The sequence below is a fragment of the Notamacropus eugenii genome, chromosome 2 (assembly GCF_028372415.1).
Source record: "Notamacropus eugenii isolate mMacEug1 chromosome 2, mMacEug1.pri_v2, whole genome shotgun sequence".
In the NCBI taxonomy this organism is placed as follows: domain Eukaryota; kingdom Metazoa; phylum Chordata; class Mammalia; order Diprotodontia; family Macropodidae; genus Notamacropus; species Notamacropus eugenii.
The window spans coordinates 395,444,707-395,468,027 of record NC_092873.1 but is presented as its reverse complement, the minus strand read 5'-3'; the positions used below and the strand labels follow the sequence as shown (position 1 = coordinate 395,468,027).

General features: G+C 34.6%; 1 protein-coding gene across 5 annotated transcripts in view; it reads left to right on the top strand.

Moving 5' to 3' along the window:
* The window catches only part of LYST (lysosomal trafficking regulator), a 261,878-nt gene that overhangs the window by 74,961 nt on the left and 163,596 nt on the right, over positions 1-23,321 (top strand). For all 5 annotated transcript variants that reach the window (XM_072647543.1, XM_072647542.1, XM_072647544.1 and 2 more), the window contains exons 2-5: positions 1,983-2,077; positions 7,196-7,394; positions 15,689-15,779; positions 17,960-20,018. In XM_072647543.1, the coding sequence (XP_072503644.1) occupies positions 7,203-7,394; positions 15,689-15,779; positions 17,960-20,018 (2,342 nt within the window). In that variant the 5' untranslated portion in view covers positions 1,983-2,077; positions 7,196-7,202. The remainder of the gene's footprint in view (positions 1-1,982; positions 2,078-7,195; positions 7,395-15,688; positions 15,780-17,959; positions 20,019-23,321) is intronic.

The window sequence follows — 23,321 nt, the reverse complement described above, 5'->3', positions numbered from 1 at the left end:
TAACACTCTCTATGTACATTTTTCCATTTGAGCCTTATAAGAACATTGCTTCTACTATGACATACTACCTCCATCTGATGTTAAATTTCCTTTTAGGTAACTCAGTAATTATAGTCATGAAGTGATTTCCTTGACTTACTGAAAGAAAAATTGCAGGCAGAGAACTAGGTAAGCATTGATAGAAGAGAAGTAGTTTGCTAGTGTCCCAAAAGCAAGAGCTTTAAATTTGAAATCTTGCCATATACTAGAAAAGCTTTGGTTGTGTTAAAGATGTGGAAATTATTGATTGGGGAGATAACTTTTAAAATAGATTCTTTTTGAAAAGCTCTATTTAAAGAAAAGCCTGAAATATTTTTTAAAATGCACAAAAAGCATTTCAGAGAGAAACAGTCATGTAGAATTGTTTTTAGAATCAGTTAGCTGAATTTATTATATATTTTTTAAAAAACCAAGCTATACTTAATGAGATTTGAGGCTTCATAATGCATAGTGCATCTCTGTTCTTTGTATGTAGAAATATTTGTGTTGATTGGTGTTTTCAAGTTAATTTTACCGATTTTTTTTTTATTTTGTAATGTTTAACAATCACTGCCATACAGTTGCGATTTTATCCCTCCCCACCTACTCCCCACTACCCCCCTCCCTCCCCACGACTGCATATAATTCTGTATAGATTCTACATATACTTTCCTATTGAGTATATTTTCACTATAGTCATGCTATGTAGTCAGACTAAGATAAATGAAAGAAATCGTATAACAAATCAGAACATGATACACAAACACATACACATACACAAACATGATCTGCTACAATATGTGAGTGACTTCCATATTTCTCTCTCTGAGTGTGGCAGGCATTTTGCCTTGAGATCTTCCATTGGGATTTTTTTTTTTTTTTTGGTAAGAAGTTCTTGTGTTATTACAAAAATCTAAGTCTACCAGAAAAAACTCTCACACACTGTGGTTGTTGCTGTGCATAAAGTTCTCCTGGTTCTGCTCCTTTCACTCAGCATCAGGTCATATAAGTCCTTCCAGGCCTCTCTGAAGTCTTCTTGTTCATCATTTCTTATGGCACAATAGTACTCCATTACATTCATATACCATAATTTATTCAGCCATTCCCCAATTGATGGACATCCCCTTGACTTCCAGTTTTTGGCAACTACATAGAGTGCTGCTATAAATATTTTTGTACATGTGGGACCCTTTCCCATTTTTATGATCTCTTGGGGATATAGTCCTAGTAGCGATATTGCTGGGTCAAAGGGTATGCACATTTTTGTAGCCCTTTGGGCATAGTTCCAAATTGCTCTCCAGAATGGTTGGATGCGCTCGCAGCTCCACCAACAATGAATTAGTGTTCCAACTTTCCCACATCCTCTCCAGCATTTATCATTTTCTTGTTCTGTCATGTTTGCCAATCTTATAGGTGTGATGTGGTACCTCAGAGTTGTTTTGATTTGCATCTCTCTAACCAATAGTGATTTAGAGCATTTTTTCATATGATTATAGATAGCTTTAATTTCTTCCTCTGAAAATTGCCTGTTCATATCCTTTGACCATTTATCAATTGGGGAATGACTTGTATGATTATACATTTGGATCAGTTCTCTATAAATTCTAGAAATGAGGCCTTTATCCCCGAGCTTAGCTGTAAAAATTCTTTCCCAATTTACTACATCCCTCCGGATTTTGGTTGCATTGGGTTTGGTTGTGCAAAAACTTCTCAGTTTAATGTCGATTTTTTTTTTTTTAAAGAAAAGACTCCTTTTGGAAATTAGGAGAAATTATGTGACCAAAGTGCTCATTATTTATTGGAAACCTTTTTAAAAGATACTTTATAATTTCTGTTTTGTGAATTAAATATGGTAGCCACTATAGTTTAATTTTTAATAGTCTTAAACTCATAGCATAGTACAGTCAATATGCTTGTGCCTTTGATCATTGTTATTGATTTACTGATTTGTCCTTTTATTTCAGATGAAGACTTAGTCCAAGAATATTTCTTCATTCCTTTACTAAGGCACTCAATTAAAAAAAAGAAGCTAAATGTTGCAGAAGTGTTGAAAATACCGGTAAGCTTCTGTCATAATTATAATAGTGAGTAGAATATTAATGGACTTACTGTGTTTTGATGGGAGGAATGGAACAGTACAATGAGTATTAATAAATTTCACATGTAGATATCTTCATTTTCATCTTTCAGTAGTACATAAAACAACAAGGAAGAGAGACCCTCCTGAAACATTCTAAGGGTTAATCACTCAGTATAAGAAATACTCCCTCTTATCTCCTCCATTTATTATTTGTTTGTTTTAAGTCAAGCACTTAAGAGCCTTATGGAGTGAAGCTAGACAAGCTACAGATATAAGAAGGGTAAAGTTGTGAGGGGAGTGTATTTACTTTCTTGGTAATTGGAAACTTTTTTCTCAAGGGTTAAATTGGAACTCTTTTATCGCTGTCAGCTTATTTTTTCCTCTGTTTAAAGTTCTTCCTTCACATGAGAAGGTATTCAAGGAGGTTAGTAGCTAGTGATGGTTTGTTTTTGAGAAGTGGACTTGTTCACTCTTCCTGGAGTATTGTGAACTCCAAGATTCAACTATGAAGTCCTGTCATATAGTGATACAACTTTAGTTGTATTAAAGATGTTATATTTATTGGGAAGATTCATTTGTGAAGAGATTTCCTTTTGCAATGATTTCCTTTTAAAGAAAAGAACACCTGAACAGTACTGGTACATTTTTTAAAATGCATAGAAGAGAAACAGGTTCAGAATCACAGGCAAGTAGACTAGCTCATGGAAGTAACATGCTAAATTTAGTAAATATTTTTTAAAAACAAAAAACCGAACATAATGAGATTTGTGTTTTCAAATGTAACACTTTAATGTTCTTTGTATATGAAGATGTCCATGTTTGTTGGTGTCTTTTAAATTTAATACCCATTTGTAAATTATATTTTTATAAAACTCTTTAAAAAGTACTGTATATAGATTTGACAGTTTTAATGTAGGAGTAGGTGGAAATAATGAATCACAGGTTTTTTTAAAAAAAAATCAGATTTGGAGAAAAGATATAAATTTTAGGCAGCCTGAGAATGTTAGTAGAATACGATTTACTTGAATTATCTTTGGTCATTTCTGGAGAAATGCATGAATATTTAACTCTTTATTTTTTAAATTATAATTGAGGTTATGTATATCTTTGTAAATTTCATCTATTTTGCTGTTGGTATTATTAGTTACCTCCATACGAAAGTAAATCTATAATTTCAGTATACCTTGTGAAATCTTGTTTTTCATTTCCTTTCTTTCAATGATCCATTTTATTTCTGAATTTGACCCTTTGTTATTTGAATTGACTTTTTTCTGTTCTTTTTTTCCTTTACCATGTTATTTGCCCTACTCTGATAATCTTGTTGCCCTTGTTCTAATTTTGATCCAGTTATAATGGTACAAGTCAAATTGGTACACCTCTCACTACTGAAAACCTTGGTTTACTTTTCCTTGAAGTCCCATTATTTTAGGTGGTTAGCTTAACCATTCCATGATTTAAGTTTGTTTTTTTTTTTCTTTTGAACTACAAGTAACTTTTTTTGGTCTGTGTCAGTTATAGAATGGTTTTCCTTTTTGAATAGAGAAAGTTGAGGTAAGGAGAGAGGAGGAGCATCAGCTGAGTTAGAAGTGGTATAAAAATAACTTTATATAACTTTAAATAATTTTATATTTTTATAATTTTCCCTTGGTATGGGAAATTCCTCAAATGAGGAATTCCAGGGAGGAGCTCCTCAAAGGAGGAGGCATTCAGGGATGAGGTATTGTTAAAATGAGAAGGCTGCTGGGGTGGAGGTGAAGTCCTCTGTGGAGTAGATACTGAGCTGGGATAGAAGTTAACATGATTGATGTGTAGGTACTTTCTGAAATGGAGTTTTTTGTAGGAACTCACCAGCAGAACTCACTCTTCAGAGTAGGAAGACAGGTAGGTAGAGGCACTGACAGGATGAGAAAGCCATTAGGGTGGAGATGGAGAAGTAGTAAACTTGTTTCTAAAATATTTGTAAAATAGAACAACAGTGGTTATGAGCAGCATTGTCTCATAAAATAGAAGAAAGCAATAGAGGTAATGAAAGTCAGCCTTAGGATATTTAAAGATTAAAATGAAAGAACATCAAAGGAGGAAAAATGGGAAAGATCTGCAAAGACCTTTTATAACAGACTTTCCACCATCATTGACAGTGGAGATACCACATCTGTAATTGAAAGCCACCAGAACTTCTTTTAGCCCTACCTCAGAAGCCATCATTGAGGAGAGAAATCTTGGAAAAGGGTTCTGCTTTCCATATCACTCCCAGCAACAACTGCTGACCACCATCCACCGAAAGTCAGATAGACACAAGAACCATGGGAGTATGTAGCGCCCCTGGACTGTTTGCCCAGTGCTCAGAGTCATCATCTGGGGAGGCAGCTGTAGCAACAAGCATCATTACACATCTAGTATCACCTGCTGGCACAGGTTCTTAGATCTACTTTTCTAAAAGGAAAGGAACTTTTGAGGGGTCAGTTGTCTTTTTTTAATCACATATACCAACAGAGAAAATACAAGTAGAGAAATAAAGACCAACAGAGAGGGCTTCTAATTGTCTGACCATGAGCAATACATACATCACAGATCAACAGACAGATCCCACTGCCTGACCATTACATACATATATAGTTACCAGAGAGAGAAGCACCAACATCTGAGTTTTCAAAAGGGGGAACATGGTGGGGGGGGGGGGGGCAGCTTCTTAATGGCTATCAAGAATCTCATCTGGCGCACGAACCTTCTTCCAAAGAGTAAGCCCCCAAAGCAAAACTTTACCTCAGAGTACATATATACACTTCTCAGAGCAGGAGGGCATGAAACTCATTACACAATGCCTCATTAGCAATTAAGAAAAGGTGTGGACCTTCCTACAAAGTAAGCCTCCCCAGTGGGTGGGGAAGATCTTTACATTACAGCAGCTCCTGTGAAGAAGGATCCCACTGTGTCTACCAATTGCTAACCATCTGCTGCTCATAGGGCAGGCAAGGCAGCCTCGCTGAAGCAGCAGGGCACCTTGAGGGAGAGGCCGCAGACAGCAGATGCCAGGCAAGTCAAACCACCACCACCACCTTGACCATCATCTCCTTTCATATCTTGACCCAGAGCCCAAGACCCATGGGAATTACAATGCTTTCAGTATAGTCCTCTCAAACATCATGTTGGGAAACAGCTTTTATGAAGATAGTCTGGCAACTCTCCAGCAGATATTATACATACATAGACCTAGAAAAGAAAGTTTTTTTCACCATATTCCTTAGCACTGTCAAATAGTTCAACCTCAGAAATGGGTAAGATTTTTTCAGTGGAATGACATTAATGAAGAGGCATTACCATCAGCTCTGTCACTTCATTCTAAGGACCATATGATTTGCATCTGAAACCTTCTTGACGTATGGTTTCTCTTGTTTGAATGTGAACTTTTTGAGAACAGGGATTGTCTTACTTTTCTTTTAGCATAGGGCTTTCCATATAATAAGAGCTTAATAAATCCTTTATTCATTCATTCATGAATTAACGACATCCCTGATGAGGTATTAGAGAAAAGCAGGCTTTCACAAGTGATATTCTACAGTGGACCACATCTTTTCCTTTTTTTCTTTTCTTTCCTTTTTTTTTTTTTGTAATTGACTGTAAGTTGTAGATAAATAAGACCTTACTATTCTTTATTGTTTGTTGATTATGAAAAAACATTTGATTCAGTTGAGTAAAATACCAACTTAAAGTTTCTCTTCCAACAAAATATCTTCTATGAACACATCAAAATCATTCAAGATTTTAAAAAAGATAAATCAATAACCCTTTTGAATGACCTTCTGATCCCAAAAATAAGTTAAGGCATAAAAAGGAGAACTGTATATACTAGTCAGAAGTGTTAGCCACAGATGGAGGTGAGCCAGTGTGATAATTTCCAGGGAATGGTAAGATCTTTCAGGTGCTCCTTTTTGTATATGACATTTTTATTAAGCCCCAGAACATTTCAGGATCTCTTGGAAGAGATCCATAAATACTTAAGAGTTTGCCTTGAGCAACCATACATTTGGATGGATAGCCTATAGAGCTTGTCCATCCATTTATATACAGTATCTGGGATAGAAAGTACAAATAAATAATGATTTCAGCCCAGAGTTGAACAGGAGGGAAAGTGGTTGGGATTGCCTTCCAGAAATTGCAAAACCCCATTAATAATTCCAAGCTTCTCCTGAAAACAAAAGTCTGTCTTTTTAATATCAGAGTTCATTGGTGATATAGTGGATAGAGTGTTGGACCTAGAGTCAGAAAGAATTGAGTTAAAATTTGGTTCAGACACTTAATTTTGTGACCTTGGGCACATCAACCTCAATTTCCTCACCTGCAAAATGGGGATAATAGTAGCATCTAACTTGAAGGGTTGTTGTGAGAATCAAATGAGACACTTGTCAAAGTGCTTAATGCAGTGCCTGGCCCATATAGGTACTATATAAATGCTTTTTCCTTTCTTTTCCCTTTCCCCAAGAGTTTATGAGTGTTGCCATCTGGTTATGGGATATAGCTGTCTGAGAAAAATTACAATTGAGTATCAAAGGGGGAGGAGTGTTTTGGGCTGGACAAAACTCAGGCTCATAGTCTTTTAGCTCATATGCTAGACTTTGGAATAAAAATGAGATACTTGTGTAGGCATTTCAACAACTAACCATAACCATAACTTAGCCATAGAAGGAGGATAGTCAATAAGGATATGCATTTTTTTTCTTCATGATAAAGAATGACTCCTGAGGAAAAAGGAGGGGTATATTGGGAAATGAAAGTGATGCAAAAACACAAAGTATTAATAAAAATAAAACATAATTTTATGAATAAAAATGAACTTTAAAAAATTATCTCATGTGTTTACCATTTCAACTTCTACTAACCAGTTGTTTGTATATTTTCCAATCTGAAGGTCTTCTTTCTGTTGTCTTTCATTGTTATTCCATTTACTCCCAAGTGTCAGTTATATGATTGTTAGCTTCCCTAGTACTATCAACCATGTTACAGATATGTTTCTGTTATGTCATCACTTTTATTAACTCAATTTCAATTTTTCCTAATATTCTTTATCTTGTGATTTGTATTCTTTTTAAATTTTTACAGCTCAGTCATGAGCAGCGACAGTAACTCCCTGGCACGTGAATTCCTGACTGATGTTAATCGGCTTTGTAATGCGGTGGTCCAACGAACAGAGTCCAAGGAGGAGGAAGAGGAGGAGACTCACATGGCAGCACTTGGGCAGTATCTTGTCCAAGGTCGTGGCTTTATTTTGCTTACAAAGCTAAACATTCTCATTGATCAGGTAACGGTTTATTGTTTCACAATAATACAATTAATTGTAACAGACCTCCCCATAATTTTGTGGAACTTTGCTTATAGCATCATTTGTTCAATTCCTTATTTTTAACATTCCTATTGGAACAAAGACTTTTGTTTAGCTTCATGTTTTTACAGAAAATTAATGATGTTAGGTGAGGTGTGACAGTATATGGCTTCTTTAAGGTGGAATATAACTACATTGTCATTTATAATAGAAGCATAGAATGTTTTAGACCTGGAAAGGACCTTGGAATTAAATCTGATTAAATCCCTCTCTTTTACAGATGGAAGATCTGAACCTAAGTGCAAAGAATTGAAGTGATTTATCCAATGTTACATCTAAATTTAGTCTCTATTTTAATGCATTATTTTAAAGAATCTTATTCAGATGAAAGGGGGAGAAAAAATCTCTTAAGCTGTCTATTTCCTTTTCACTTTTTTATGTAATTAAATAATTATAATATTTCTTTTGCTGAAAACATAAGATGAATTGCAACTCAAATAACTTAATCCTGTTAAAAATACCCCAAATCACATTTATGTCAATGAAAGCAGAAGAGTAGTTTACAACATTTATTTTTGCTAAAATCTCTAAAAAGTATAGACGAAGAAGGACTATTTTTAACGGGAATTTAAAAACCTCTTAGACTAACAGCTAACTTTATTTCCAATGAATAAATGTAAAAGCATTTACTATTGTGCTAAGCAATAGTAAATTATATTGCAGTGGCAGTATAAATGGAAAAAGTAGGACATCTCTGCTTTCCTTAGCTCACTTTCAAGTAAACATAGGAGACAAAACAGGAGAGCTTCAGCTAAAACCTTAAGCAATAAACATGGAATCAGGAAAGAATACTGTTTAACATAGTTCTAGAAATCCTAGGGATAGCAGTATGTTGAGAAACATTAGAGGTATAAACATTAGAAAAAAGGAGATAAAATTAGCCTTATTTGCAGACAATATGATGGTTTACTTTGAGAAAATGTAGGAATCAGCAAAGAAATTAATTAAGATAATAGGGTTAAGTAAAGTAGGAAGATACGAATAAATCCTCAAAATCATTCCTATTAATTCCTAGCAACAACAAAATACAGGAGGAAATCAGAAAGGGAAGTTCTATTCAGTATGACTTCAAAATGCATAAAGTATCTGGGAGTCTTCATTCCAAATTTATGCAAATACAATTACAGAACACTCAGTATTTAAAAGTGACAAGTACTTGAAGTGATTTCATTTGTTATGTTTGGACCACACCAATATAATGAAAATTATGATAACCTAAATGCAAATAAAAAGTATACTAGAGGAGGGAGTACTTCATAGAGTAAGCAAAGTAATAACAATTCATTTGGAGGAACAAAAGGTCTTTAATCTCAGGGTTATAATGAAATATATAGCATTGAAAAGAAAATAGTACTTTCAGACTTCAGTTATATTGTAAAGCTACAATCCTTAAAGCCATTTGGTGCTGGTTGAGAAATTAAAAAGTAGAATTGAATAGTCCGGATTAGCAAGAATCAAAAATAAATGGATGCAACCCATGTTAACCTGAGTACGTAAACTATTTGAAGAACTCCCTATGTAACAAAACTGCTAGAAAGCAGTCTTATAGAAATCAGTTTTAGATTTACATTTTGTATAAACTCAAAATGGATATGGGACTTAAATATAATGGATCACACTATTAAAAAAAATTAGAGTTCAAGATTAGATACTTTTACAAACTTATCTATCTGTCTGCTGCAAGTTTTTTCTACTGCAGCCTCCATATGGCTGCCAGTAATTTCCTTAAACACATCTCACTATGTAACACCCCTGCTTAGTAGATGCCAGTGACTTCCTCTTGCCTCAAAAGTCAATGCAATCTTCTATGTATAATTTTTAAAGCCCTCACAACTTGCCACTTACTTTCCAATGTTGTTGTACATTAATCCCCGTCCTGTAGCGTCCCCTCCAATCAAATTAACTTTCTTTTTGTACTTCACATGTGGTGCCCCATGTCCCGTGGTTGAGCCTTTGCACTGGTCATCGTGCTTCCCTATCTTTGACTCATAGAATCACTCTGTTCCTTCAAGACATAGCTCAAACAGGCTTGTTCTGTAGGAAACCTTTCCTGATCTCTCCAGTTGTTAGTCCTTGGCTTCCCAAACTACCTTGTACTTAACTACTTTGTATTTACTCTCTATGTTTATTCTATATGGGTGTGACTTGTTTCTGACACATGATAGATATATAATGCATGCTTGTTGATTGATATATTGAAATGAAGGATGGAGAGGATCACAGAAGACAAAATAGATAGTTTCAGTTACATGAAAATAAAAAAAAATTTACACAAACAAAATTATTTTAGCTAGGATACAAATATTTTTTCATAAATATCTCTGAAAAGGGTCTGAGATCCAAAGTATATAGAGAACTAGCCCAAATATATAAGACCAAGAGCCATTCCCCAGTGAATATGTAGGCAAAACATCTTTCTGAAGATACTAGAAGACCATTAATAATTAGAAGAAAAATTGCTCCAAAATAATTTCAGAAATGCAAATCAGAGAAACTCTGATATTTTATTTCACACCAAGCATATTAACAAAGATGACAAAATATGGGAGAAGTCAGTGTTGGGTGGGCTGTAAGAAGATAGGTACACTAATAATACACTACTGGTAGAATTATGAATTGGTCCAACCCTTGTGGAAAGCAATTTGGAATTAGGTTAAAAAATAACTAAAATGTCGATGCTCTTTGACCCAGAGATCATAGGCAGGCATGTACCCCAAGAAAGTAAAAAGCAGAAAGGTTCCATAATATAACAAAATATTTATAGTATCAGTTTTTGTGGTAGCAAGAATTAAAAATGAAAGTTGCACATTGATTGGAAATGGTAAACCAATTGTTATATAAATGTAATGGAATTTTACTGTGTTGTAACAAATAAGGAATTCAGAGGATCACAGGAAGACGAAATGACAGTACAGAATCTTGAAGCAAGACAATGGTATACACAGTGACTGTCACTGTAAGGGAAAAAACAATAAAATTAAACTAAACACCATAATTATGAAGTGAAGTTGGCCCCGTTGAACTGAGTTGTGATAATTTACCTTTCTTCATTGCAAGAGAGAGTTGGGGGGAGGGAGGAACAGAATTTTACTTGTATTTTTAGACATGATCAATGTCTTAGATGGTTTTGATGAACTGCTTTTGTTATCTTTTTAAATCTTTATTATTTTAATTGATATTTTAACTATTATGAATTTTTCTTAAAAAGATTGACTCACTGGATAATATATTGGGAAGCATATGATTGGAAAAAACATTAGGTTACAACGCAGTGTTAATATAATTTACAGATATCAAATGGGGGAACTTAAGTTAGGCAATTTGTAAACTTTTAAGCTTTAATTATCCTAATGATGATAAACACTCCTGTATCTCCTTTGCTGGATCCTCCTCCACATCATGCCCTCTGACTGTAGGTGTCCCTCAGGTTTCTGTCCTAGACTTCTCCCTCTATACTGCTTGCTAATCTTACCAGCTACCATGGATTTAATTGCCATCTCTATCTGATGATTCGCAAATCTATCTTTCCTGCTTCCACCTCTGTGTTACTCACACAGTAAGTCTCATCTTAAACTCAACACATCCAAAACTGAATTCTTTATTTCTCTCCTTAAATCCTCCCCTGCTCCTGCCATTACTGTATTACTGTAGAGAAAGCCATCCTCATGTTCCCTCAGGTTCACAATCCAGATTCTGGACTCCTCAGTCTCTCTCACCCTTCCATATCTAATCTGTTGTCAAAGACCTGTTTATTTCACCTTTGCAGCATCTCTCAAATACACCCCCTTCTCTCCTCTGATGCTGCTACCACTCTGGTGTAGGTTGTCATCTTTGTTTCTCAGGGTTAATGAAAAGAATATATAGATAATAAAAAGAAGAAATGTAGTATTCTTCCTATTGTGAATATCTTTCAAATGTATCTGAATGGCATGTTGAAAAGGAAATAGTAATTACAAAGAACTACCAAAGTTTGATCCAGATTTGGTCATATCAGACAACTTGATTTCCTTTTTAGAGAGAATTACTAAATTTGTAAATTGAAGAAATTCTATAAATGTAATTTAATTAAATTTTAGCAAAGCATTTGATAAAATTTCTTATATGATTCATGTAGAAAAGATGGACTGGATAAAGCAATACAATTAATTTGATTTGGAATTGACTGAATGACTACATCTAAGGAATAGTCATTAATTCTTCCATGTCAGATTGGAAGGAAGTCTCCAGTGCCCCAGAATTCCATGCTTTGCCCTGTGCTGTTTAATAGTAGAAGATAAAGAGAGAGATGTCGTGCTTCTCAATTTTGTATATGACACGAAGCTGAGAAAGATATCTAACCAGCTAGGTGACAGAGTTAGGATTCAGAAAGATCTAGAACACTGGGCCAAAACAAATAAGATGCAATTTATTAGGGATAAATGGAAAATATTGCACTTGGTTTCAAAAAGTTGACTTCAGAAGTATAGGAGAGTAGAAGTGTAGCTAGCTAGATAGCTCATTTGATGGGGGTTTTAGTGGACTACAAGTTCAGTATGATTCAACAGTGTGCTATTTCAGCTAAGAAAGCTAATAGCATCTTAGGCTGAATTAAGAGAATTCACAACATAAAAAAGTCCAATTGTGAAATTTAATTATTTTTTTTTTTATAGTAAAGGAATTTAAATTCTTGAATTTAACTTCAAGAAAGGAGATTATAGTCCTCCTTTACTATGCTTAAGTTGGACCGCTTCTGAAATAATTGTAATCAGTTCTAATAATAATAATAATGCCCTTATATAGTGTCTTTGTGTGCCAGACACTATGGTAAGCACTTTACAAATGTTATCTCATTTTATCCTCATGACACTGGGAGGTGGATGCTATTATTATCCCCATTTTACAGTTAAGGAAACTGAGGCAGAGTAGTTAAGTGACATACCCAAGGTCATATAGCTAGTAAATATCTGAGTCCACATTTAAACTTATGTCTTCCTGGATGTCAGGCCCAGTGCTCATTCCACTATGCCATGTAGCTGCCCCAGTTGTGGGCCCCACATTTTGCTAAGGATAATGGGCATGTATAGAGCATGGTCCAGGTATGCCTATGAATGCCTATAGGAAGGATTTGGATAAACTGGAGAAGGCCTAGAGGAGGTAACCAGGTATGGAGGGGCCTCAAGTCCATTCCACATGAAGATTAGTTGAAGGAATGAGAAACTGTTCAACCTGGAGGAAAAAAAAAACATATGGAAGGACATGCCAGCTATCTTCATTGCTTTTCCCTGGTAAAGGACTCAGACTTGTTCTGCATGTCCTCATAGGACAGAATTAGGAACAATGTGTGGAAGTTGCAAAAAGGCAAATTTAAGCTTGATGTAAGGAAAAGCTTAGTAACAGAGTTAGGCAGAAGTTAATGATTCTCTTTGGGAAGTGGTGGATTTCCCTTTGCTAGAGATCTTCAAGCCAAGACTAGATGGCCAGTTGTTAAATGGGTTGCAGGGAGAATTCTTTTGTGAGTGTGAGTTGACTTAAATGGCCACTTAGGTTCTTCCCAGTTTTGAGATTCTATAGGATCTGTAGAAGTAATTACCTTTACCCATGTTGTTCTTTCTATGTTTTCTTGCTAGCAAAAAGGGGGGGTGGTGGCGTTTCTTTTTTAGAAGAATGTTTTGTCAGGTATGTGGATATATACAAGTGCTCTTTGCTTTTTTCCTTCATATTTTTTCTTGCTACCACTCTGAAGCTTTAGTCCTTCTTATCTTAGCTTTAATACTCTGGCTTGTCTTGGATTCTTGGATGGTGGCGTAAGCAGTGATGTGGAAGACAGTCTGAAGAGTGGCCTGTATCTTTTTTTTTTATTTTTTATTTTTTATTTGTTATTTTTTAATCTTTAACAATCACTGCCATACAATTGCGATTTTATCCCCCTCCACCTACCCCCCACTACACCCCTCCCTCCCCACGACTGCATACAATTCTGTATAGATTCTACATATACTTTCCTATTGAGTATATTTTCACTATAGTCATGCTATGTAGTCAGACTAAGATAAATGAAAGAAATCGTATAACAAATCAGAACATGATACACAAACACATACACATACACAAACATGATCTGCTACATTATGTGAGTGACTTCCATATTTCTCTCTCTGAGTGTGGAAGGCATTTTGCCTTGAGATCCACCATTGGGATTTTTTTTTTTTTTGTAAGAAGTTCTTGTGTTATTACAAAAATCTAAGTCTACCAGAAAAAACTCTCACACACTGTGGTTGTTGCTGTGCATAAAGTTCTCCTGGTTCTGCTCCTTTCACTCAGCATCAGGTCATATAAGTCCTTTCAGGAGAGTGGCCTGTATCTGAGAGCGATCTTTGGGATGCAATAAGGAGGTTCAAGGTAGAGCCCCTGAGAGAGGGAAGTTCCCCTGTTGTCTTATTGTTAATCAACATGATCTCCTCTTACAACAAAGATAATATAAGTTTTATGGTAATCCAAAAAACAACAATAACCACCACAAACAAACCTACTTAAATAGCCTACATTCATTTTCTTTTCAATGTGAGTAATCACATGAGTGGACAGTGGGATAAATTGTCAGTTATATGATTGTAATGCTTTGTGAAAAGATACTAATAATAATATCACAAAACAGTTCTTGTCCTCACAGAGGTTGTCATCTAATTTGGCATATATGGTCCATACAGAAAGCAGCATAAGTATTCTAATGGTTCAGCAAAGGGAGAAATCATTGAATTCCTATAATCAGAAAAGGTTTCAAAGAGGAGATCAAACTTGAGCTAGATGAGAACCAGTAAGGAGGAAGGAATTAGGGAAGGGGAGAGGAGAATGTATTTCATAAGTGATTGGCTTCTATCATGGGAGCACTGAGCAGACATACACAGTGTAGTCAGGATGCAGTGAGAAGTTGCCACTTTTCCTGTTGTAAAATAAGATCTAACTGGCAAGCTGGAGAATAGCTTGCCTGCATTATGACTTCACAGGGACTTGAGATTTCTGAAAGTTCTGTGTTATATTCCACCACGTCCCCTAGTTCTTTAGTCTCCTTAGTCTTTTACAAGACCTCAAATCAGGTAGAATTTCAAAGAATTTCATATCAGGAATTGTTATAGATTTGGGGGCTGCTTTTTGCTTTTTAAGGATTCAGGTATGTTTCTTAGTCGGGTCTTGGGCAAAGTGTGTGAGGCATTCATGAAAATATCATGATATCCTTTTCATTGGTGATTTGCAAGTAGTAGTGTGCTCCTTTCAGAAATTTTTGTTCAGGGTCCAGAATTTAAAGTTCTGTTGACTTGAGGAATCGAAGATTTTTGTCAGTTAAAAGACTATTTGTACATAACTAATATACCCTATAGAGTTTTACTTTGAATTGGAGGAAAATTGTCTCGTAATTAGGAGTTGTCATCTTGGGAAGTAGTAGATTGCTGGTTGGGTGACCACTTGTTGGCAATGTTGTAGGAAAGATTCTTCAAGATCCCTTCTTGTCTTGAGATTCCATGAAGATGTTCCTGTGGCATTTAGTCCACAGTATACTTGTAGGTTTAATCTTTTGAGCTCTCAGAGTTTAGCAGTGTTATGTACATAGTAAACACTCAAGTTTTAATTGAATTAGCGATGGTAGTTATTGTCCTTTTAATTGAATTAGCGGTGGTAGTTATTGCCCTTATCAACACATAATTTATTATCTTACTGTTTTATGACTTATGCCTTGCCAAAAGGATTAAGAGTGGAAATATGTCTGACATTTTTATTTAAAATACTTCATTCTTGAGTTGTTTTTTAGTTGCATGAATATGATGAATTTTTTTCTTATTACATGATGTTATTAATTAATCTACATAGTTAGCAGAATTTTGTTAACTTTCAACTTTCACCAAATGAATTCTGCTATTGGTGAAGAATTCTTTCAGCTTGAGAGATGGCAATATCTGATGTTTGTGAAAGCACTAGCAGGAATGTGCTAAATAAATTTTTTGCATTCTGAATGTGGTTTATATATTGAAAGGATTTCTTGGAGTAGTGTTCCACAAATAGTACAGCAGTCTTGGATGGATTTAAATTAAAGATTTGAGAAAGTTCATTTCTTCTCAACTACAACTGGAAAGAATGACTTTTTTGGGGTCCACTTAACGTAATAAATTAGGCAGTGATGTATCTGAGGGATGTTTTCATAAAACTTCAGAACTTGAAGAATTCTTCTGTTTCTGATACAGGCACTGACATGTAGAGAAGAACTTCTTACCCTACTCTTATCCCTCCTTCCACTAGTATGGAAGATACCTGTACAAGAAGAAAAAGCATTAGGTATGTTTCTTTCTTCACTAAATTACTTGTATTCAAAGTTCCTGTTAAGATGATTATTTCTGTATGAATGGTTACTTTAAAAAAAAAACCAAGGTATTCTGAGTAGGTTCATAGATAAAAATCTTTTTTGTTTAACATGCTGTTGAGAAAAAATTTTCCTTTTGAGATAAGTAGATTTCTCCTTGGGCAAGAAAAGAGCATTGAGAGTACTTAAAATTAGTATAAGTTTAAGAACACTCCAGTAAATTAGAACACATTGTGAAGAATACATCAGATGAAAGAAGTAAATCAACTTGTACAATTTGGCATAGTACAATGGAAGAACTATTTTTTTTTTTATTTTAATTTTTTTATTTTTTTAATGTTTAACAATCACTGCCATACAATTGCGATTTTATCCCTCCCTACCCACCCCCACTACCTCCCTCCCTCCCCACGACTGCATACAATTCTGTATAGATTCTACATATACTTTCCTATTGAGTATATTTTCACTATAGTCATGCTATGTAGTCAGACTAAGATAAATGAAAGAATCCGTATAACAAATCAGAACATGATACACAAACAGATACACATACACAAACATGATCTGCTACATTATGTGAGTGACTTCCATATTTCTCTCTCTGAGTGTGGAAGGCATTTTGCCTTGAGATCCACCATTGGGATTTTTTTTTTTTTCAGAAGTTCTTGTGTTATTACAAAAATCTAAGTCTACCAGAAAAAACTCTCACACACTGTGGTTGTTGCTGTGCATAAAGTTCTCCTGGTTCTGCTCCTTTCACTCAGCATCAGGTCATAGGAAGAACTATTTTTTGAAGAGAGAAATAAGAGATCCCTTAAGCTCTTTCAAATATTGCTTTTTTCTAACTCATGAGTTAGAGATGATGTCACTTGAGTTATAGTTAATCTATAAATTTACTCTATTTCTGAAAGATTTATTTGCATTAATGTTGTTTCAGTTCTGGAAATAAAAACTGTGAAGACTGAGATATTTGTACTTTCCAATTTTTGGAAAACCTTTCAAATACAGGTTCTGTGATAACTGAATAGATTAAATGTAAAAATGTCACAGCAGCTTTCCAGTTTCTTCTTCAGGCCTTTCTAGGATCTGTGAATTATGATCCTGTTTATGAGTATCTCAAGTATTTTAAATGTTCCTAAACCACATTATAATATATCTTAAATGTGCTAATTTTGTGCATAGTAAGCCAATAAATGATTGTTGATTGATTGATGCTGGTTGTTTTTTTAACCCATAATCTGAGTTCTAGAGATGTTATTATTTACTCATTGTTATTATTTACTAATTCTTGATCTTGTAAAAATAAATTAGAAAGATCTGTACACAAATAATTGCTGACTTGAATACTTAAGTGAGCATTACTAAAAAAAAATTTAACTGCTATTCCAGTTGTGAATTAATCATTATGCATTTGCTGCTTTTCAACCTTTCTCTACTAAAAAAAAAAATTAGTCTTTTATTTCCTGATTTGTCTTTCCAAAATGACATTCAAGGAAGAAAATTTTTAAAGAAGTTTTCTTAAAAGTGACTTGCTAAAGAAAGGTTGGTAACTTTTTGTTTTTTATACAAGATATGTGTTAAGTATTTGGTAGACCTTAAAGCTTCATACATATATACATATATATATGTATATATATATCATCTGTTAATAGCCACATTAGTGTGGGGAGAGAAGAATGAAGGTGCTGTGTTTAAATAGTTTATGACAAATAACCATTGAGGCCTTATGCTGAGAGTATTTAGTGTTTTAGATATTAAATGACTATACAGGCATGTGAATATTTAAATGCTAAACATGCTAGACATATTTCTAAATATAATATATTAAACCTGAAGTAAATAGAAGAAAGCAGTGTGATGGTTGAAAAACACCAAATATTAATCAATAAAAAAATTATGGAATACAGTGTATAATTTTAAAATTGGACATGTATCTCCCTATTCATCTGTCCTGAACCCAACTGGTGTTTGGGTAGAATTTGTTTCAAAAGTTTGCTGTATGGGTAGAAGGAGCCAGCCTGACACAAAAACTGTATGGGGCATAAATGATTTAATGAAATTCACCAAGTAAGTAATAATTTTATAGGTAAGCTAAGTGTTGATTAGAAAATATTTGAATTTAAGGTATTTTGCATTTCTTTCATTCCATTAGATTTTGATCTACCATTCTCAGCCGATATTATCTGGACCAAAGAGACAAATTCAAGTTCACTAAGATATACTCAGGAAAAAACACATTTACAAGGAAATACTCAAACTGGTCAGGTTTGTGCAAAAGCAAGTATATCTCGAAAAAGTAGACGTCATCGTAAAATCACCCATCGCTCTTCTGTAAGAGATGAAAGAAAACCTCAACTCTCCACCTCAGATTCAGAAGGCAATTCTGATGACAAAAGCATAGTAATGATTAAGCACAGGAGATCTAATCTACTGCAATGTTTTTTATCATCTTCACCTAAAGAAAACCAGCCACTGGCTAGAGAGACAGAGAGACCTGATACCATGACATTAGAGAATGCCTGTCAGACCATTCCAAGACATGAAGCAAACAGTGAAATACTAAATGAATCAGCTGCCTTTTCTATTATTAGCAACATGAATAACTCTCCATTTGACTTATGCCATGTTTTACTCTCTCTTTTAGAAAAAGTATGCAAGTTTGATATTACCTTGAATCACAATTCTGCTCTGGCAGTCAGTGTAGTGCCCACATTAACTGAATTCTTAGCAGGCTTTGGGGACTGTTGTAGTCTTAGTGGTAATTTGGAAAGTGAAGTAGTTTCTGCAGGTTGGACAGAAGAACCCATAGCTTTGGTTCAAAGAATGCTCTTTAGAACCGTATTACATCTTATGTCAGTAGATGTAAATGCTGCAGAGACTATGCCAGAAAGTCTTAGAAAAAACTTAATTGATTTACTTAGGGCAGCTTTAAAAATTAGAGCTTGTTTGGAAAAACAATCCGAACCTTTTGCACCAAGGCCAAAGAAAACACTACAGGAAGTTCAGGACGATTTTGTATTTTCAAGATATCGTCATAGAGCCCTTCTTTTGCCTGAGCTTCTGGAAGGGGTTCTTCAGATTTTGATTTGTTGCCTTCAAAGTGCAGCTTCAAATCCTTTTTATTTCAGTCAGGCCATGGATTTGGTTCAAGAATTTATTCAACATCATGGGTTTAAATTATTTGAAACAGCAATTCTTCAAATGGAATGGTTGGTTTCAAGAGACGAAGTTTCCATTGGAGCTTCAGAACATTTGAAAACATTAATAAATAGTGTTATGAAAATAATCAGCACTGTCAAGAAAGTGAAATCTGAGCAACTTCATCAGTCAGTGTGTACAAGAAAGAGGCATCGACGATGTGAATATTCCCACTTTATGCATCATCATCGAGATCTTTCAGGCCTTCTGGTTTCTGCTTTCAAAAACCAATTGTCCAAAAATCCATTTGAAGAGATGGCAGATGGAGAAGTTTATTATCCTGAACGGTGCTGTTGTATTGCAGTATGTGCTCACCAGTGCTTATGTTTATTAAAAAAAGTTTCATTGAACACTACTTGTGTTCAGATTCTATCAGGTGTTAATAATGTTGGGATATGCTGTTGTATGGATCCCAAATCTGTAATCATTCCATTGCTTCATGCTTTTAAATTGCCAAAGTTAAAACATTTTCAGCAGCACATACTGAACATCCTTAACAAACTTATTTTGGATCAGTTGGGAGGAGGAGAGATATCTCAAAAGACTAAATATGCAACTTGTAATATTTGTACTTTTGACCACAATCAGCTCGCCCAGTTAGAAGAGACAATGCATGCACACTCACGTAATGCTGATACTGCTTCAGCTTTATCGAGTCCGTCTTACAGATTTCAAGGAATACTGCCTAGTAGTGGATCTGAAGATCTTTTATGGAAATGGGATGCTTTAGAGGCTTATCAAAGCCTTGTTTTTGAAGAAGACAGATTACACAATGTGCATATTGCAAGTCACATTTGCAGCTTAATCCAGAAAGGCAATACAGTTGTTCAATGGAAATTGTACAATTACATATTTAATCCTGTGCTCCAAAGGGGTGTTGAATTAGCACATCATTCTCAACAGCTAGGTGTTACTTCATCATGTACTCATGTATGTAGCTATCATAGCCAGTGTTTGCCTCTGGAAGTGCTTCAGATTTATCTACAAACTCTGCCTATACTGTTGAAATCCAGGTTTGTATATATTTTTTTTTAATGGCATAATTTTAGTCTTCTGTTGGATGTGTGTTAGCCAACTTAAACTACTGAACCTAATGAGAAACAAAAACCCTCAATGTTGTTGTTTACTAATAAGTACTCAGTAGTGTATCATCGTTTATGTCAGTAAATGCCATTTTGACAGGTTCTTAGCCTAAACATTTTTCGTTTTATTCAGAAAAACATTTTTTTGATATCTTTTGTTTTTAAATCACTTTCATTTCTGAATATCAACCCTCCCAAGCCCCTGGCCATCCCTCAAAACACAGAATAAAAAAAGAGAGAGAAGAGAGAAAAGAAAGGCAGTTCAGCAAAATTAACCAAAACATTGACAAAGTCTGATATTAAATGTAACTGTCCACACCCATATTCTCACCTCTACAGAGAATGGAGGGAAAGGTACATGTTCTTCGCTCATCTTTTTTGACAAGCTTGATTGTTAAAATTACACAGTATTTAGTTCAATATTTTTGTTCTTTCTATTTACCATGTTGTAATAACTATGTAACTGCTTTGCTGATTATGCTTGCTTTTCCCCCCTGATTCTGCTTTCTTCAATTCATGTAAGTCTTCCTATGCTTTTCTGTATTCATCATTTTTATAGTGTAGCAATATTCCATTATAGTCATGTATTATAATTTGTTTAGCCCTTCCTCAGTCATCAGATCCCTATTTTGTATGCAGTTCTTTGCCACCTTAAAAACACACAGTATTTATCTATTTTAAAAAGGTAAGCATGCAGTTTAAATTTCTGTCTCTTAACAATATAAGCAGTTCTTGAATTTTAAAAACCCAAATGACTCATGTACAAGTGACCCATACCTCCCTTGCCCTTGTCCAGTGCTAGAAATCCCACAGTTGATGCCGTGGTAGCACTGAGTAAAGAAGTGACTTAAGAGAGAGTTAATTCATTTAGATTGACATCCTAGCACACAGCTGAGAATTCTTTTACTGAGGTAACAGAAATGTTGATAGGGGTAGAGTAACTAATTTAGGAGTAGGGAGAACTTTGGTTGGGGGGGGGAGAGGTGGGTAGTTCAGGGCTGGTAGAATGCCATAATGAGGGGGGCTATATTAGAAGACTGGTCACCTAGGAAGAAAGGGCATTGGATATGTATGGAAAGGGAAAAAGAAAATGTCAAAGACAGATGTTGACCATTTACAAAATGATTTCAAACACAGGCCTGATGTACATGAAAGAGAGAGAAAACTTCCTTTTTCCTCTTATTTCATGATCGACTAGGACCCAGAATTCAAGTTAATGCTATTCATACTGTAGTTAACTCATTATGAGTTAGACTTTTGGGCTAGCCTAGGATCTTTAACATTATTATAAAATCATTTCTCTGGGGAAAAAAGTGTTCCAGGTTTCAAACAGCCAACTTATAAGCACTCTTTGAACAGTTCGTTGGCACTTTGGAACTCCCTTATATAGTTTTATATTTGTATACTGTATAAAGTTTTGTTCCTTCCTACATTCTCTTTTGGGGTTGGCTATTTTAGGTGAAGACAGTAAGATAATTGTTTTTGATTTCTAATAAATCAACCTTTTTTTGTTCAAAATGTACTGCTGCAGAGAGAGCTAGCCTTTTTAAATTTTTTATTTTTATTTTTTTTGAGGGCTACACTTAAATTCTGGAAAACTTAGGTTCCAAGCCTGCCACTTGTTATATGGCCTGCATATGTTAGCATAAGCAAATCACTTAACCTTTCCATGACCCAGACAACTTGCTAAGAACAAGAGTTGCAAATAAGTTTCTAATCTGTGTCAGTGGAAGCTCCCTACAACGAATATTCCCCACATATTTTAAGATTTATACCTTCCTTAATTTAAGAATATTGGATATATTGGTAAGTCCAGATAACTATTTTATTAGTATATCAGTGCTTCAAAAATATGTACTTTAAATGGGATGAATATTCCTAATGATACAAGTTAATAGATGGTTTTTGAAATTCCCTGTGGCCAACATTGTGGTAAGCCTCTGCAGAGAGATGAAACTAGTACTTGGACAAGTGATAATAAGTTCATCATTGGGCCCAAATCTGAAACCTTTCAAGAGCTTTGGCTTGGGCAGCATAATATCTTAAGAAACATAGGGACACAGGGTCACCAATATGTTATGAGGTACCATTAAAGGTAAAATTTAGAAAATGTGGGTAATAAATGCTATCAACTTTTGATTACTTAACACCCTAGTGTAGTTCCTTTGAATTAGTGACACCTCTTTATTTCCCTTTTCCTGATATACCTCTGAAGGAAAGTAGTATATGTATGTGTATGTATATAAATATATATAGATAGATCACTTCGTTTTTAAAAAATAAAGTAAACTTTTGCTTTTAGAATTTTGTAATGCTTCTTGAAGAATATATTAAACCTTTGAGGACATTTCAAAATTAGAAATGACTTGCTGAGTTAGGATACATTTAGTCTTGTGATTACATTGATCTGAACATTGGTATTCCTTACTTTTGTGTTCACATACATACAAACACAGACAATATGCAAAAACTTTTTGATTGCTAATCTTTTCAGGGTGCATCTATGCTAATTGCTGTGGAATATGACATTTTTGTAAAATTTACTTTTAAAAATTGAGGAAGAAACCATTTTACATTTTGGGGAAAACATTTTTAAACTATATACCAGTTGGTTTAATTTGATTGTCAGCTCTTTGCTAAGGATAGGAATGAGAACTGTAATTTAATTTGTTCAGGAAATTCTTAGATGAGAGAACTCCCGTCACCATTGCAGGTTGGTACCTTCTCTGCAACTTACAGTCTTTGTATCAGAGTTCAATAAGAACATAAGTATTTAATTTTATTCTGCATTATTACCCCAAGTTTGTAGCCTGCTTACACCAGAGTTTGAATGTAAGTAGTCTTTGAGCAATGGGTAGTTAAGGGACTTGCCCAGTATCAGGCAACAGTATATGTCAGAGGTAGGATTTTGAACCCAGGTCTTTCTTACTCTTAAGACCAGCTTTCTCTCCAGTATGTAACACTGTCTCTATTGGACAGCTATACAGCATTAAAAATGTTAACTATATATAGATACCCAACACTTCAAAGGAAATGGTATTTGAAATCTAAGTTGCTTAGTTTTTCTTCAGTCTCCAGTGGTATTTCTTGATATTTTAATTATTTTTTTATCTTTTAAGAATGTTTTTATCCTATAAGGATTAGCAAAGTGAAACCTCTTTTTAAAAAAATATTTCCTTCTATTTCCCTATTTTGTTATTGGTTATTCAGAATGAAATAATGTATAACTAGTGG